At 37.9% G+C, this 15,994-nt stretch overlaps 1 protein-coding gene across 3 annotated transcripts in view; it reads left to right on the top strand.

Moving 5' to 3' along the window:
* The window catches only part of Glys (glycogen [starch] synthase), a 113,507-nt gene that overhangs the window by 21,158 nt on the left and 76,355 nt on the right, over nt 1-15,994 (top strand). For all 3 annotated transcript variants that reach the window (XM_068381923.1, XM_068381922.1, XM_068381921.1), the window contains exons 2-3: nt 11,112-11,296; nt 12,304-12,495. In XM_068381923.1, the coding sequence (XP_068238024.1) occupies nt 11,112-11,296; nt 12,304-12,495 (377 nt within the window). The remainder of the gene's footprint in view (nt 1-11,111; nt 11,297-12,303; nt 12,496-15,994) is intronic.

Below are 15,994 nucleotides of genomic sequence, written 5' to 3'. Positions count from 1 at the left end.
GGGGGAAGAGAAATAAGATAGAATAGTGTGCATGAGTGTACCCTCAAGCAAGAGAACTCTTCCTCATGGTACAGAGGCTATGGCACTACCCAAGACCAGAGAACTGACAACACTGCTTAAAACCAATCGGATGTTTTTATTTCGATTTTGAATTTTTTTTTTTTTTTTACTACGCTACCATAACTGCTGGCAAATGCCATTCATACCCTTTCATGTGTATTCTTATCGGGAGGACAAGAGTCAGCGAGAGAATGTCGAGTCCAAACTTAAAGAGGATATGCCCTTTAAGGTTAGTCCTGAGTCCTGACGGTGTTCTACTCTCCCTGTGATCATACTTTAGTCCTCCTCCAGTTCTTTCAAGTTCCTGTACTCTATTTTACTTGACTTTAAGGTCTGCTTATCTGGTCCTATACAGCAGGAAAACCCTACTGTCTACAGGACCTCTTGTTACAAGATTTTATTTAAGGAAAATTAAATATTAAATCATTTTAATTTGGATAACGTTAGGTTACCCAGCTGACTTGGTATTCTCGATTCACTGTGTGGATTGTTTTCTGTTTATCATATAGAACAAGAAATTTAAAAAAAAGGACACAAGAGAGGGCAGACCTTCACCAAAATCTAATCACTTCTAAGTGAACCCATTTCTGACATATCCTGAAATTTTCTTCAAAATTCATCCGTAACTTTTTTCTTTAAGTTAGGCTGGTGACAAACAAAGGTGAAAATATTATCTACTTGACGGAGGTAATAATGACATTGCTGTTGGCAGTATTTATCATTTGATTCTGTGTCAGTTTGGAGCCAGCTTTTCCTGTCAAGCTTTGTTACCTCCGCCAACGAAGTTGGAAGGAGGTTATATTTTACCCCGGGGTGGTTTTTTTTTTTTTTTTTTTTTTTTTTTTGTGACCAGCTTCCTGACCACAATATTAATCATAGAGTAATGAAACTTGCAGGGATTAACTGTTATGTAAAAAGCTGTAAATTATTAAAATTTGGAAGGTCAAGGTCAAAGGTCAAAGTCATGGTCAAGCTAAATTTCCTATTCACGTAATCAGCCATAAGTTTGGACATTGTTGTCACAGAGACTTCAAACTCGTTTCATATTTGAGTGTATGAAAATCCATGCCAATTAATACATGTTAAGGTGAAAGGTCAAGGTCGAGCAAAAGCTTGAGAAATAAGTTGCCGTTGCGGAGGTCTGCGTTCTACTGAGTACCGTTTTAGTTATTTTTGTGAATTCATTGCCCTGTGAAAATGTTATGGGATTAATGACATTTTTGTGAAAAGATTTTATATAATTCTATGGTTTTGCTGTTTTCTTAAAAGGGCCAACAGAATCTATATAAACTTGCCAATATAATAGATTTTCCGTATCCCTTTTATCTAATGGATTATTTTATTTCAACCGCCTTAGCCATTTTTAAAACAATTTTTTTTTTCTTTTTCAAAGCAATTTTTCGGTTTTGTTTGTTAGCCAAAATATGCTATTTGAGTTGCACTGTTTATATTAATTGTTGTTTGTATTAAGGGGCATCAAAAGATAGAAGTAATATTGACGATCAAAATAATCAAGATTTTCTTCCTCACACGAAAGAATCCAATAAGATAAGAAATGAAAGTGACTCGAGTGAATATAATTTTTATGATACAAAGAAGCCTTTGGATACAGCTGGCGAGATAGTAATTTAAAACGTTTATTATTATTATTATTATTATTATTATTATTATTATTATTATTATTATTGTTGTTGTTGTTATTACTATTATTACTATAATTATTGTTGTTATTATTATTACTATTATTATTATTATTATTATTATTATTATTATTATTATTACTAGGTAAGCTACAACCCTAGTTGGAAAAGTAAGATGCTATAAGCACAAGGCATCCAACATGGAAAAAATAGCCCAGTGAGGAAATGAAAAAAGGAAATAAGTAAACGATATGAGAAATAAATGAACAATCAAAATATCTTAAGAACAGTAACAACGTCAAAAAGATATTTCATATATCAACTATTAAAAAAAAAAAAACTTGAGTCAGCCTGTTCAACATAACATTTGTTGCAAGTTTGAACTTTTTGAAGTCCTACTGATTCAACCATATCCGATTAGGATATAAAGGGAAGCCCTTGCATGAGACACGCTCCTCTTTGGCACAGTTCCCCAATTTTTACCAACAGCGACCTTGGGGTCACGAGCTCACCGCATGTAAGAAATCGAATAGAAGACGATCAACTTAGGAGTTTATTTTTCTCTTTTAATATAAATTGAAAATGGGCGTAACTATTTATTTTTTAGCTTCTACAAACAAATGGTTTTGTGCTTGTAGGTGCAACGTCATGAGGATTTTTGCACACGTCTGGTGAGGATGATAAAGAGTATTACAGCAAAAAGGGAATGTTTTAGCGTGCATTTTATGGAAAGGTCTGTTACTTTTATAAGCGAAGGCTGTTGTTGTTATTATTGTTGTTAATGTTGTTTGTGTTTATATTATTATTATTTTTATTAATTGTTGTTGTTGCTTTTATTATTATTATTATTATTATTATTATTGTTTTTGTTGTTTTTATGATTATATAATTTTATATTTATTATTATTGTTGTCTTTATATTATTATTGTTATTATTATTATTATTATTATTATCATTATTATTATCATCGTTTTTATTATTATATCATTATATCATCATCATCATCATCCCAGTTGGAAGAGCAGGGTGCTATAAGCCCAAGGGCTCCAACAGAAAAAAAAACATAACCCAGTGAGGAAATTAAATATATAAACCACATATGAGAAGTTCTGTCTTGTGTCAATTTCATTCATAAAGAAACTGAGAAAAATAGAAAGAGATTCCCATCAAAGTCATTCGTCCCATACAACTTTCCAAGGGCAGGAAAGACAAGCACAACTATTTCCATTTTCTACCTGGAAGCTGGAAGTTCTGGAACTGACCCAAGCAGTTCTCTTGACTTCTATCTGATGCGATTTATTTCTCACGGTGCTATTTTTCTTCTTATTCTTCTTCTTCAAATGTTAATCTTCTTCTTCTTCTTCTTTTTTTCTTTAAATCCTCATCATCTTCTTCTTCAAATCTTTAAATCTTCTTCTTCTTCAAATCATCTTCATCATCATCATCTTCTTCAAATCATCATCATCATCGTCTTCTAATTCTTCTTCATCTTCAAATCATCATTATCTTCTTCTTCTTCTTCTTCTTCTTCTTCTTCTAAGGGAGAGAAAGAGAAGATCCTTAAACCTACAACGCCCTCGTCCGCTTCCTTAATGACTGGAAAGATCCGACCTCCAGCTGGGGGTTGTGCTTTTAATGGCCAGCCTCCTTGGTGAGGTTAAATTGTAATAGTGAAAGTAATTCACGACGAATTGTCCTGGGACAGGAACAGTGCTTCTATTCAAAATCTAATTAAGTATATAGGTCTTCCTTCTATCCTTTTTATAGTTTATATATGAAAGATCTGTTTTGAATGTTGTTACTGTTTTTAAAAATATTTAATTTTTATTTTTTATTACTTTAAATATAGTTTATCTCTATTTCCTTTCCTCGCTGGGCTATTTTGCGTGTTGGAGCCCTTGGGCTTATAGCATCACGCTTTTCCAACTAGGGTTATAGCTTATGTAGTAGTACAGTAATACATAACATACATACTTTGTCCCTTTTCATGGCAAGAAGTGTATAACTTACTTATATTAATGTTCCTCAACTGATTGGTCAAGGAGTCAACGAAGCTATTATTTTTTTGTATTATCTTTTATTAGAGAATATATATATATAATATATATATATATATATATATATATATATATATATATATATATATATATATATATATATATATATATATATACATCATAGTATATTTACATGAATAATTTTTATTTAACATTTTTACTATTTATCCAAATATGTTCATAAATAAAATATAGTGAATAGTGAATACTTTTTTAATATATTTTATGTAACTCAGTCGGTCATTACGTACAGTATTTTATCTCCTCAGATCCTCAGATATTCTGATTTTTAATTAAAAAGTTTTATATTTAAATTATAAATTCTTAAAGAAATTAACCAATTATGTATCTCATGGTCGAGACTGAATATTGATGAAGGGGAACAATAGTAAGCTGTTCTATTCCCTTCCCCATAGAAAAGGAACAGACTCCACCCATACATAGGTCTACGAGTGTATTTTTACCTCCCAATATCTTGGCATCTATGGGTGGTAGGAACTCGAAGGATCCATTATCCCTCCAAGGAAGGGCGTGTAATCTATCATAAATCACATTTTAAAAAGAATATCTGACTCGGAATTACATTTTGAAGTAATCCATATGGTATCAGATATGCATTTTATAATGTTTTGTGAAATAAATAGCCATTAAATAGCCAGGTGGCTTTGGAATTCAGAGTTTATCCTATACTTGTTCTCCTATACTCTCGTGAGAAAAAGGGGGCTGTCCTTAAGCAGCGTTGCCATTTCAGCGCCTTTCGCGCTAGATATAGCGCATTTTGGGAGAATTTAGCGCGTTTTTTTTATATCTGGCCCGATTGCGCTATTAGTTATTTACCGCCTTTTAGACAAATCCAGCCCTATATATAGTGCTTTTCCATCTGAATCTTTCGTCCAAACTTCACTATATTGAAACAATTTCCGCTTTATTATTTTTATAGCCATTTTTTCGCGTGATTTGGAAGCACTTACAGTTCAATAGCCCGTGTCTTGCTATAGGCAAGACTATACGAACAAACTCATGCAGCGCTTGTACAAAATCAGAAATGGCAATCCTGTCCTTAGGCCGACTTTTCCTTTAGGCCTAAACGTCCCCTGTGCTTGAGGAGGGACGCTAGCATCTTCAGGGTTTATCAAAGCTACCATCCTCGCCTTCCTCTCTAGACGGTTGAGATACATAGACCGTGTTCTCTACCCGACTGCTTTTCCATTCTCATTGTTGTTATTGAAGTGTTTACATGTTTTTATCTCTTGGTTTTAGGTTATATACTTATTTAAATGCTTCTTGAGTTCATGATTGATCATAACTAGAGAAATTTGAAAATGGGATTTCAGTTTTATATAAAGAAAAAGAAACTTCAGTTTAAATGTATTCAACTTTCATTTGTTTAGGTGTTGTTGTGACCCTGTATTCGAAATATCTCTCTTTTATCTGCAAGGTCATTTGATACTTAGATAAGAACAAAGATAACAATGGCTGTAGTGAAAGCACTATTTGGAAAGTTCGGTTTAGTTTTAAGAGTTTTTTTTTTTTTTTTATAATTCTGTGAAGCAATTTTTAACATTGTTGTGTTTACCAGACTTCAAATACTCGTTTCATAGTTTATACATCACTGATATTGTTTAACGTTGTTACTGGTCTTAAAATGTTTTATATTTCTTTTTATTACTTTTCATATATAGTTTATTCATTATTTTTCAATTTACTTAACGCACTGAACTGCTATGAAAGCCTTTGGGCTTATAGCATCCTGCTCTTCCAACTAGGGTTGTAGCTTGGCTTGTGACAATAATAATAATAATAACTGAACACTTCCGTTGATCACAATTTAATTCCAATTTGTAAAGCATTATTATTATTATTATTATTATTATTATTATTATTATTATTATTATTATTATTATTATTATTATTATTAACAACAACAACAAGAACAACAACAACAACAAGAACAACAACAACAACAATAATAATAATAATAATAATAATAATAATAATAATAATGCTTTACGAAAGGAATTCGAGTTGTGTTCAATGGAGGTGTTCAGTAATTGCTTTAAAATCACATTGATGGATTAAAAAGATATATATTCTCTCTCTCTCTCTCTCTCTCTCTCTCTCTCTCTCTCTCTCTCTCTCTCTCTCTCTCTCTCTCTCTCTCTCGTTGCAGGGTCATGAGATCACATGAAATGCACATGTAATGTGGCAACTTTGGGTTCACATATTTTATCTCCATATGTCGTTATCATTTTCGGTCTTCCCCGGCGACAACATAAATACGAGGTGATTATGTTTTTATTTCAAATTTGAAGGTCGATCACGAATGGCAGAGGCAAGGGACTGACCATATATCATATGATCAGCGCCCAACTCCTCTCCCCACCCAAACTAGGACCAGGGAGGGTCAGACAATGGTTACTGATCACTTGGCATGTAGACGTTATCATCATCTCCTCCTACGCCTATTGACTGAAAGGATCTCGGATAGATTTCGCCAGTCGTCTCTATCTTGAGCTTTCAATTCAATATTTTTATTTTTCATTCATCATCATCTACTTCACGCTTCATAGTTTTCAGCCATGCAGGCCTTGGTCTTCCAACTCTTCTAGTGCCTTGTGGAGCCCAGTTGAAAGTTTGGTGAACTAATCTCTCTTGGGGAGTGCAAAGAGTATGCCCAAACCATCTCCATCTACCCCTCACCATGATCTCATCCACATATGGCACTCGAGTTAATGAACCCTCAATGAATTTAGTCAGTCAATGAAAAGAGAAGATGTAGACATATAGGCTCCCCCATAACCCCCTTCCTTAGCTCACAAGGATGGAGAGGTTGCAGACTAGGAACTATCCAGCTAGTGTGGATCTCGAACCCCAGTCTGGGATAATGGCAGCTAGGTACGTTTCCAATAGGCCATCATAATATTAAAAAGTAGATTAGTCCCGATGCCAAGCTTTTTAAAACCAGACCTATATCGCTGTTATAAATGTGTATGTCAATTTGGTTGATTGTCATTTTCCGTAGAGAAATCCTAGATTTACTAATAAACTGTAATGATACTGGATTACTGTATTGTTACTTATCTGTGATTTTAGTCCGTATATGACCCAAATTGATAACTGACAATGGATTTGTGTTTACAAAGTACATGCTCGATGAAACTTAAGTTGTCTGTCTTTGGTTGCCTTTGAACAGCGACCTGAGGAGGCTAGCGAAGTTGAGATAAAATGTGATTTAAATATTCACTGATTAAGCAAACGAGTCTATAATACAATCAAAGTGTTAGGTATTTATTATGTAAATGCTGTCTTATGCTTCGATAGTGATGATGTAAAAGTAAGCGAACAATACGCATTGTGAAATGTTAAATGCTCCCGAATGAACATCCTAAAAGGACCGTGGAGGTCCTGTAGAGAGTAGGATTCTCCTGCTGTACGGGACCAGATAAGCAGCCTTTATTATTATTATTATTATTATTATTATTATTATTATTATTATTATTATTATTATTATTATTATTATTAGCCAAGCTACAACCCTAGTTGGAAAAGCAAGATGCTATAAGCCCAAGGGCTCCAATAGGGAAAAATAGCCCAGTGAGGAAAGGAAATAAGGAAATAAATAAATGATGAGAATAAATTAACAATATATCATTCCAAAAACAGTAACAGCGTCAAAACAGATATATCCTATATAAACCATTAACAACAAAGTAAAGTAAGTTTTTCTCTTTATTTTACGATATTATATTCATATGATCGATTCTTATTCTCAAACGTAATAAGTCTCTCGCTTGTGAATTGTACGGATTTTTCAAAAATACCTTTCCTTCTTTTCGTGCTTATGAAATATATCCTCTTGAGATGATAACATTCGCTAAATACAAGCTGTGAATTATAATTTAAAGGATAAGAATACCTGGATTAATAGGGTACTCTTTTACCTACCTACCAGTTTTACCCCTTGTATGTATCTCAAAGACCTACAAAATAGGTCGTTGTACATAACCAGACTTTCCGAGTACTACTAACACATTCACAGCTACCACAAGCTGTTACTTAGTGAGATACGGTTTTAGGCATAAGGTTCCCCCCGTTATCTTATACTTGTGGCGAGAGGTTAAGTCTGTTGTGGTGGGGCTTGCTAGGTACACGGGGTAACTATAACATGCATACTACAGTATATAGGGGTGGAGGTATTATCCAAGCCCTCAAATCCTGAGAGAGAGAGAGAGAGAGAGAGAGAGAGAGAGAGAGAGAGAGAGAGAGAGAGAGAGAGAGAGAGATCTTGTAACTGCCTCCTTATTCACATAGAAATCCAGACACCGCTAGCCCATCTTGTGGCCAAGGAGATTACTATAAAATATTTTGAACAGGGAGAAATAGTTCCAGTCTCCATTTGTTAGTACATGAAAGTTTATTAACCATATTTCAAACGGCAATCTTAAAAGAAAGGCTTTGTCATAAGATAATGAAGAAAGTTAGGATCTATCTGTTCGACTAGGAAACAGATATGACACCCCGATACAGCTAACGGTTTGAAAATCTGCAAGAACACACACACACACACACACACACACACTCTTTCACTGCATAATCTAGTCACTTCTCCTATAGGGAAAAGAAGGTTCCACTAAAACAGGTCTTACAAGTCCTCGGGAAAATAGACCCTGCTGTCGAAGAGTTCTGCTTTCTTTACAATCCTCTCCCCTCTCTCTACCACACCTTATGACAACACACACACACACATAGATTGCCTGGACCATATTTCCGGACGGGGGCCTCTTTTGACAGTCTGTCATAGCCCCCAATATGACAACAAACCTTGGATCTGAAAACCACATAAGTAAGGAATATTCATGTACTTGTGCAGGCCTCTCTCTCTCTCTCTCTCTCTCTCTCTCCTCTCTCTCTCTCTCTCTCTCTCTCTCTCTCTCTCTCTCTTTCTCTCTCTCTCTTCTCAACATTGACTAAAATCCAATGCCCTTTATCCTAGATTCCTATTATACTCTTATACTTTTCACCAAAATGTTCATCTCTCTCTCTCTCTCTCTCTCTCTCTCTCTCTCTCTCTCTCTCTCTCTCTCTCAGCATTGACTAAAATCCAGTGCCCTTTATCCTAGATTCCTATTATACTTATACTGTTCATGAAAATCTCTCTCTCTCTCTCTCTCTCTCTCTCTCTCTCTCTCTCTCTCTCTCTCTCTCTCTCTCAGCATTGACTAAAATCCAATGCCCTTTATCTTAGATTCCTATTATAGTCTTACACTGTTCACCAAAATGTTCATCTCTCTCTCTCTCTCTCTCTCTCTCTCTCTCTCTCTCTCTCTCTCTCTCTCTCTCTCTCTCTCTCTCTCTCTCTCTCTCTCTCTCCTAGATTCCCATTATACTCTTATACTGTTCATCAAAATGTTTAAACTAGCCAGTAATTCCCCACTTTCTATCCAAACAATAACCTACTGATAATATTTTCTATACTTAGAAGGGTGGCATTTAAAGGCATAATGACCCCTTCTGGCACAAGGTCAACTTAATCTATCAACGATGATTACAATAAGCCTTCGGTTTGCATCAAAGTGAAGGACTGGGAAACATCATCTTATTAGACAACCTCTTTAACAAATTTTTCTCTAGGGAATTAATAATCAGATATAGTTCAGTGACTTTTTTCCAGTTACTGTCAAGCTTTGGAATTATCCTCTTGTAGTTTTTCACGATTCATACATTTTTTTTCAGTCTAGCATAATATATTGTGAGTCTTTTGTTTATATTGAGTTTAAGACCTCGTAATTTTACATTTAGATTTTTGTTGAGTCCAAATATCCTTGGCTTAATAAGGGAGTTTTACATTGTCTCTCCCATTGGCTTCTATACTGTATATAAACACACCTATACAGTACAGTATGCAGAGAGAGAGAGAGAGAGAGAGAGAGAGAGAGAGAGAGAGAGAGAGAGAGAGAGAGAGAGAGAGAGAGAGAGAGAGAGAGAGAGAGAGAGAGAATATGGCCACCCCATAACAGACTGATGACAAAACATGACTAGGTTGAAGGAGACTCCCAAAGTCACCTCTCTCAGGGAGAGAGTGCCAAAGTCATACAGGTCACGTGACATCAGGAGCTTCTGAGGCACGAGTTAGTATTTCTCAGTATATCAAAAAGGGTTACGTAATTGGAGAGAGAGAGAGAGAGAGAGAGAGAGAGAGAGAGAGAGAGAGAGAGAGAGAGAGAGAGAGAGAGAGAGAGAGAGAGAGAGAGAGAGAGAGAGAGCATAGCTTTAGTATAAAACGAAACCCTACTAATTGAACCAGTGGAGAGAAACACCTCTTATGTAATTACTTAAACTGCCGATGCAAGAAATAAATTCAAGGATCAAATAAAACTTCTTTTCCCACATAATATTATGAAATCTAGACGACAAAACATTTTAGAGTCTTTTTGCAACACGTGAAATTAATGAAAAAAAAAACTCTGGTTTGTGTCAAATATGTGTTAATGGTAATTTTATCTTTTAACTTAGGTCTGTTTTGAGTGAACTTCAAATAATAATGGATTATTTTTTCTTGGTTGAGTTTCAATTGAAACTAGTAGTTTTGTCAATTTATTTATTTATATTCTATTTGAAAAATGATGACAGTTTTGTCTTTAGCCTCTCTACACTGAACCTTCCTACAGTAACTGTGATTTTTATCTTCCACTTATGAAAAATGATGACAGTTTTGTCTTTAGCCTCTCTACACTGAACCTTCCTACAGTAACTGTGATTTTTATCTTTCACTTAATGAAAAATGATGACAGTTTTGTCTTTAGCCTCTCTACACTGAACCTTCCTACAGTAATTGTGATATTTATCTTCCACTTAATGGAAAATTATGACAGTTTTGTCTTTAGCCTCTCTACACTAAACCTTCCAAGTTCCTACAGTAACTGTGATTTTTATCTTCCACTTAATGAAAAAATGATGACAGTTTTGTCTTTAGCCTCTCTACACTGAACCTTCCTACAGTAACTGTGATTTTTATCTTCCACTTAATGAAAAATGATGGCAGTTTTGTCTTTAGCCTCTCAACACTGAACCTTCCTACAGTAACTGTGATTTTTAGCTTCCACTTGATGAAAAATGATGACAGTTTTGTCTTTAGCCTCTCTACACTGAACCTTCCTACAGTAACTGCGATTTTTATCTTCCACTTAATGAAAAATGATGACAGTTTTGTCTTTAGCCTCTCTAAACTGAACCTTCCTACAGTAACTGTGATTTTTATCTTTCACTTAATGAAAAATGATGACAGTTTTGTCTTTAGCCTCTCTACACTGAACCTTCCTACAGTAACTGTGATTTTTATCCTTCCCTTAACAGTCGGTGGTATCTACCAGGTGATCCGTAGCAAATGCAGCGCGTCTGTGGAAGAACTTGGAGAACAGTATGTCCTTTTGGGACCTTACAAGGAAGCCAGCGTCAGAACAGAGGTTGAACTTGGCGAGTTTGCAGCGGAATCCCCACTCACATCTGCTGTTAATGAAATCAGGTCTTTGGGATGGAGGGTGAGTTGATCTGGAGGCTAAAAGAAGGCTAAGGAACGCATGAAGGACAGGATGCTGGTGGTAAAAATGCAAGGTTGTTCTTAAGTCTGAAAGGAAAGTAAAAATGCTGCTGTAGAAACATATTTTGAACATCACAAAAAGATATGGAAAGGGTAGAAGGGGCAACAGTTCAAAAAGGGGTCTTTATGAAATATTCATAACTTTTTAAGTATATGGTTCCGCAGCTATGAAATATTCATAACTTTTTTTAAGTATATGGTTCCGCAGCTGTTAGAAGTCTGTATTTTAATGAATTTGTTGTATATATATATATATATATATATATATATATATATATACATATATATATATATATATATATATATATATATATATATATATATTTAAGTTAGGTACTAAACGCTATAATAATTGTAGCGTTAGTCGTAAATTCACGGTAAAATGTTTAGAAATAAATGGTATTTCTGAAATAATTTCTAAACATGGCATTCTTTAATTGACTTTCAAATTGAACCCGTGAAGGTTTAATTGTTACTTCCATGGGATGTTTCCGAAACAAGTTCCAGGGACTCCTGCTTGGTGGAAATTGAGTTGGGTGCTATTGGCCCCATTTTCATAATTTGTTAGCTAGCATATGTCCTGCTTGTTATAAAATATTTTAGCTGGCAATACTGTATACCATTAGCATGTTCTGTTTGAATCATTTTACTGTCATACTCTTCTCTTAGCTACTTATAATCAGAACAATATAGAATTTGTTTAGGCTAAGAACTGGGGAACATTACCCCTTTAATTGTATAGAGCCCTTGCTAAATCATAAATTCTTTTCCTGTCTTGCTCTCACCAACTTAGAAGCTAAAAAAATACAAATTAGATTACTGTAGTCTAAGAACTGGAGATCATTACACCTTGTATTGTAAGTGTTGTTACTAAGTCAAGTCAAATCATCATTTTGAATTTTTATTATCAATGATATTCTGGAATTAATGTATTTCTCACTGACACAGGTACACACTGGTCGGTGGTTGGTAGATGGGAATCCTCAGATTATTCTCTTCGATATTGGATCTGCCTCGGATAAACTTTACGACTACAAAACTCAGTTCTACGATTCTTGTAAAATAGGTATCCCTAATCAGGATATTGAATGTAATGACGCTGTTCTCTTCGGTTTCATGGTTGCAAAGTTCATTGAAGTGGTAAGTGATGCTCAACCATACTTATTTCTTTGTATTGTATTATTTTCTTATAATAAAAAGCAGATGAGGCCATATGAAGTATTTATTGTTGATTTTTAAGATATTTACATGTACAATATGTCATTCATGCATATAAGATTGAGTCTAAGAAAATCTAATGTATGGACCAGTGGCAGTTGAATTTTATTAAATTTCTATGTACAATACAATATGTAATTTACACTTATAAGATTGGGTCAGTAAGAAACACTGATGTTTGGACTAGCGGCATACTTAATTTTCAATATTAAACTTACCCGATAATCATGTAGCTGTCAACTCCGTTGCCCGACAGAATTCTATGGAGGGATACGCCAGCTATCACAATACTAGAAGGGGGTGTACTCACCAGCGCCACCTGTGGCCAGGTACTATAGTACTTCTTGTTGACACCTCCTCAATTTTTCCTCTGTCGTGCTTCCGGCAAGACGTTCTGGGATACGCTTATGATCTTGGAGTATTTCACGGCTTTTGGTGAAGTATTTCTCTCAGATTTCGGCTGTCGCTTTACTGGAAAACTTCTATATTAGCTTAGATAGCTATTATTTAGTCCTGATTAACGGTTAACGATCTTTTGCTTGATTTGGAATCCCCACTTGGCTAACTCTTTTGATTCAAGATGTCTGACATTTCACAAGCCCCCACCCATAGACGATGTAGGTCTTGTAATAGGCGTATTCCGAAGGCCTCGGTAGATCCTCACACCGCTTGTTCTGACTGTAGGGAAAGGCCCTGTCAGTTAGAAGATCGATGTGAGGAATGCGCCGGACTTTCGGAACTTGATTTTGTCCGTCTTCTTAAATATTCAACCAAGTTAGAGAGAGAGAGAGTTAGGAGGAGTTCTTCTCACTCTTCACTTTTTTCCTCACCTCATGATCCCCTACCTTTTCCTCCCCCTGTAGTGGCTACCCCCGAACCTACTATTTGCCCTCAACCTGATATGTCTGTTGTTTTGCGTGCCATTCAGGCTTTAGGTGACAAAGTAGAGTCAGTGGTTAGTGATCACAAGTCTCTTATGGCCGAAGTCAAGGAACTTAAGGTCAAGAGTGCAGTGGGTGGTATTAGTGCCAGTGCTGTGACGAGTGCTAGTGTCAGTGCAGTGCCAAGTGCTAGTGTCAGTGTCAGTGTGGTGCGTGAGGATACTTCTGTGCGTGCCAGTCGTCCTCCCAGTCCGGGACCTCTTGCAAGCTCCCAAGCCCAGGGGAGAAGCAATGTCGAAGGGCAAAAGGGTTCGGCAGGCCTTGATCGGCGCACAGAAGTATCCTCGGTGGTTGCGGGCGTGTCTTCCAGAGACCGTCACTCCCACCTGCAGACGATTGAGCCCGTCTTTTACTCGTCTGCTGATAAATTGTCAGGGAAGAAACGTTGGACTCAGGTCTCAAGACCACTCAAACGCAGAGTCCAGACCTCAAGAGCTCAACCTGGCTGCAGTCATTGGATCAGCTCTGACTCGCCGCAGTCATCAGTTGAATGCACTCCTCCTAAGAGGAGTAAGGTGGTGCCGCAACAGATCTCTGCTGTTAAGGCTTTACCTCAGCAGACCTTAGTGTCTGCCGACCCCAAGTTGACTCTACTGCAGTCCATGCAGTCACAACTTGCGGTCTTGATGCGTGAGTGTCAGGCTGAGAAGGTTACACCTCCTCCTGCGATCGCTCCGCCTAACCGCAGTACTGCCTGCCAGGCGTACGATGTTGAGGCTCCTCAGGATACCTTACCACGCTCTGAGTTTACTGTTTCCAGTGGTGTGCAGCTCCCTCCGCCTTCCTTAAGGCAACCTCAGCAATGGGAACAGGAAGCTTATACCTTACTTCCTCCGCTTCCACTTGCAGTTCCACCAGTGAGGCAACACTCTCTTGAGGTACAACAACCTCTCCCATCCATGAGTCAGACTCCTCAGCTCTCGCTGCAGCGAGCTCAACCCTCCTCAAGGCAAGCACCTCAACACCTTAGCCTTGCGCCTCAGGAACCTCAACTCGCGGGACAATTACTGCGTTCTGCGCAGCCACTACCTCATCGCTCACAGCTCACACCTCAGGAACCTCAACTCGTTCCTCAGGAACCTGCTACTGCGCATCCACCAACCACTCAGCAAGCGCAACTCTTGAGTTCAGACACTCATGCCAGGAGTCAGCCTCCTCCACCCATGCGCCTACCTTCTGCTACTTCTTTTGATCAGCCTTTGCAGCCTGAGCCTCAGGTGTTCCCTCAACAGAGTCTTGAGGAGGAAACCACAAGTATTGTTGTTCCAGCTCGTGCTGATTCTGCTGTTCAGCATACCTTACCGATCTCTTCGCTACACTCTGGTGATGAGGTGTCTGATGATGAGGCTGCACACCTGGATCCCTCATCAGACGTGGATGAATCCAAGTCTTCTCCACCTCCTATTGACTTTCGTAAGGTCTTGGCTCTTTTTAGAGAGGTATACCCAGACCACTTTGTCTCTGCTATCCCCCGCTCTCCGCCATCTGAGTTTTCGCTGGGCATGCAGCCAGCTAAGTCTACATATACTAAGCTCGTCTTAGCAAGGTCCTCTAAGAGAGCGTTAAGGATTTTAGGGGAGTGGTTGCAGTCTAAGCAACAACTTGGAAAGACTTCGTTCATGTTTCCTCCGACTAAGCTCACTTCTAAAGCGGGCGTTTGGTATGCCACAGGAGAGGAACCAGGCTTGGGAGTACCTGCCTCTGCCCAGGCTGACTTCTCAAGTCTGGTAGACTCTCCTCGTAGAACAGCAATGAGGCGCTCTAAGGTTTGCTGGACCTTCTCAGACCTTGATCACCTCCTGAAGGGTGTTTTTAGAGCATTTGAGATGTTCAACTTCCTAGACTGGTGCCTGGGGGCCCTCAGCAAGAAGACCTCCCCTGCGGACAAGGATTCTGCCATGCTCTTAATGTCCTGCATGGATAAGGCCATTAGGGATGGATCTGGCGAGCTTGCTTCGATGTTTGTGTCAGGGGTTCTTAAGAAAAGGGAGCAGCTTTGTACCTTCCTTTCCTCCAGCATCACACCTTGTCAAAGGTCTCAACTCCTTTTCGCTACGCTCTCGAAGTTCCTTTTTCCCGAAGAGCTTGTTAAGGACTTGTCTGCTGCCCTGATACAAAAGGACACACATGATCTTGTGGCCTCATCGGCTCGTAAGACTAAGGTTGCTACCTCAGTCCCCAGGACTTATCGCACCCCAGTGGCTGATACTCCTGCTACGAGGTTCATTCCGCCCTTTCGTGGTAGAGCCCCCAGCCGAGGAAGCTCCCGTCCAGACTCTTCCAGGAGCAAGTCTAGGAAAAGTTCCAAGGCTTCTAAAGGAAAAAACTGACTCTCCGCATCTCCAGACAGCAGTAGGAGCCAGACTCAAGATCTTCTGGCAAGCCTGGGAAAAGAGAGGTGCAGACGCCCAGTCTGTCAGTTGGCTGAGGGAGGGTTACAGGATACCATTCTGCCGCAAACCCCCTCTGACCACATCTCC

Source organism: Palaemon carinicauda, chromosome 10, assembly GCF_036898095.1.
Source record: "Palaemon carinicauda isolate YSFRI2023 chromosome 10, ASM3689809v2, whole genome shotgun sequence".
Taxonomy (NCBI): Eukaryota; Metazoa; Arthropoda; class Malacostraca; order Decapoda; family Palaemonidae; genus Palaemon; species Palaemon carinicauda.
Note: the sequence above shows the minus strand (reverse complement) of the source record. Positions and strands in the feature narration are given on the sequence as shown.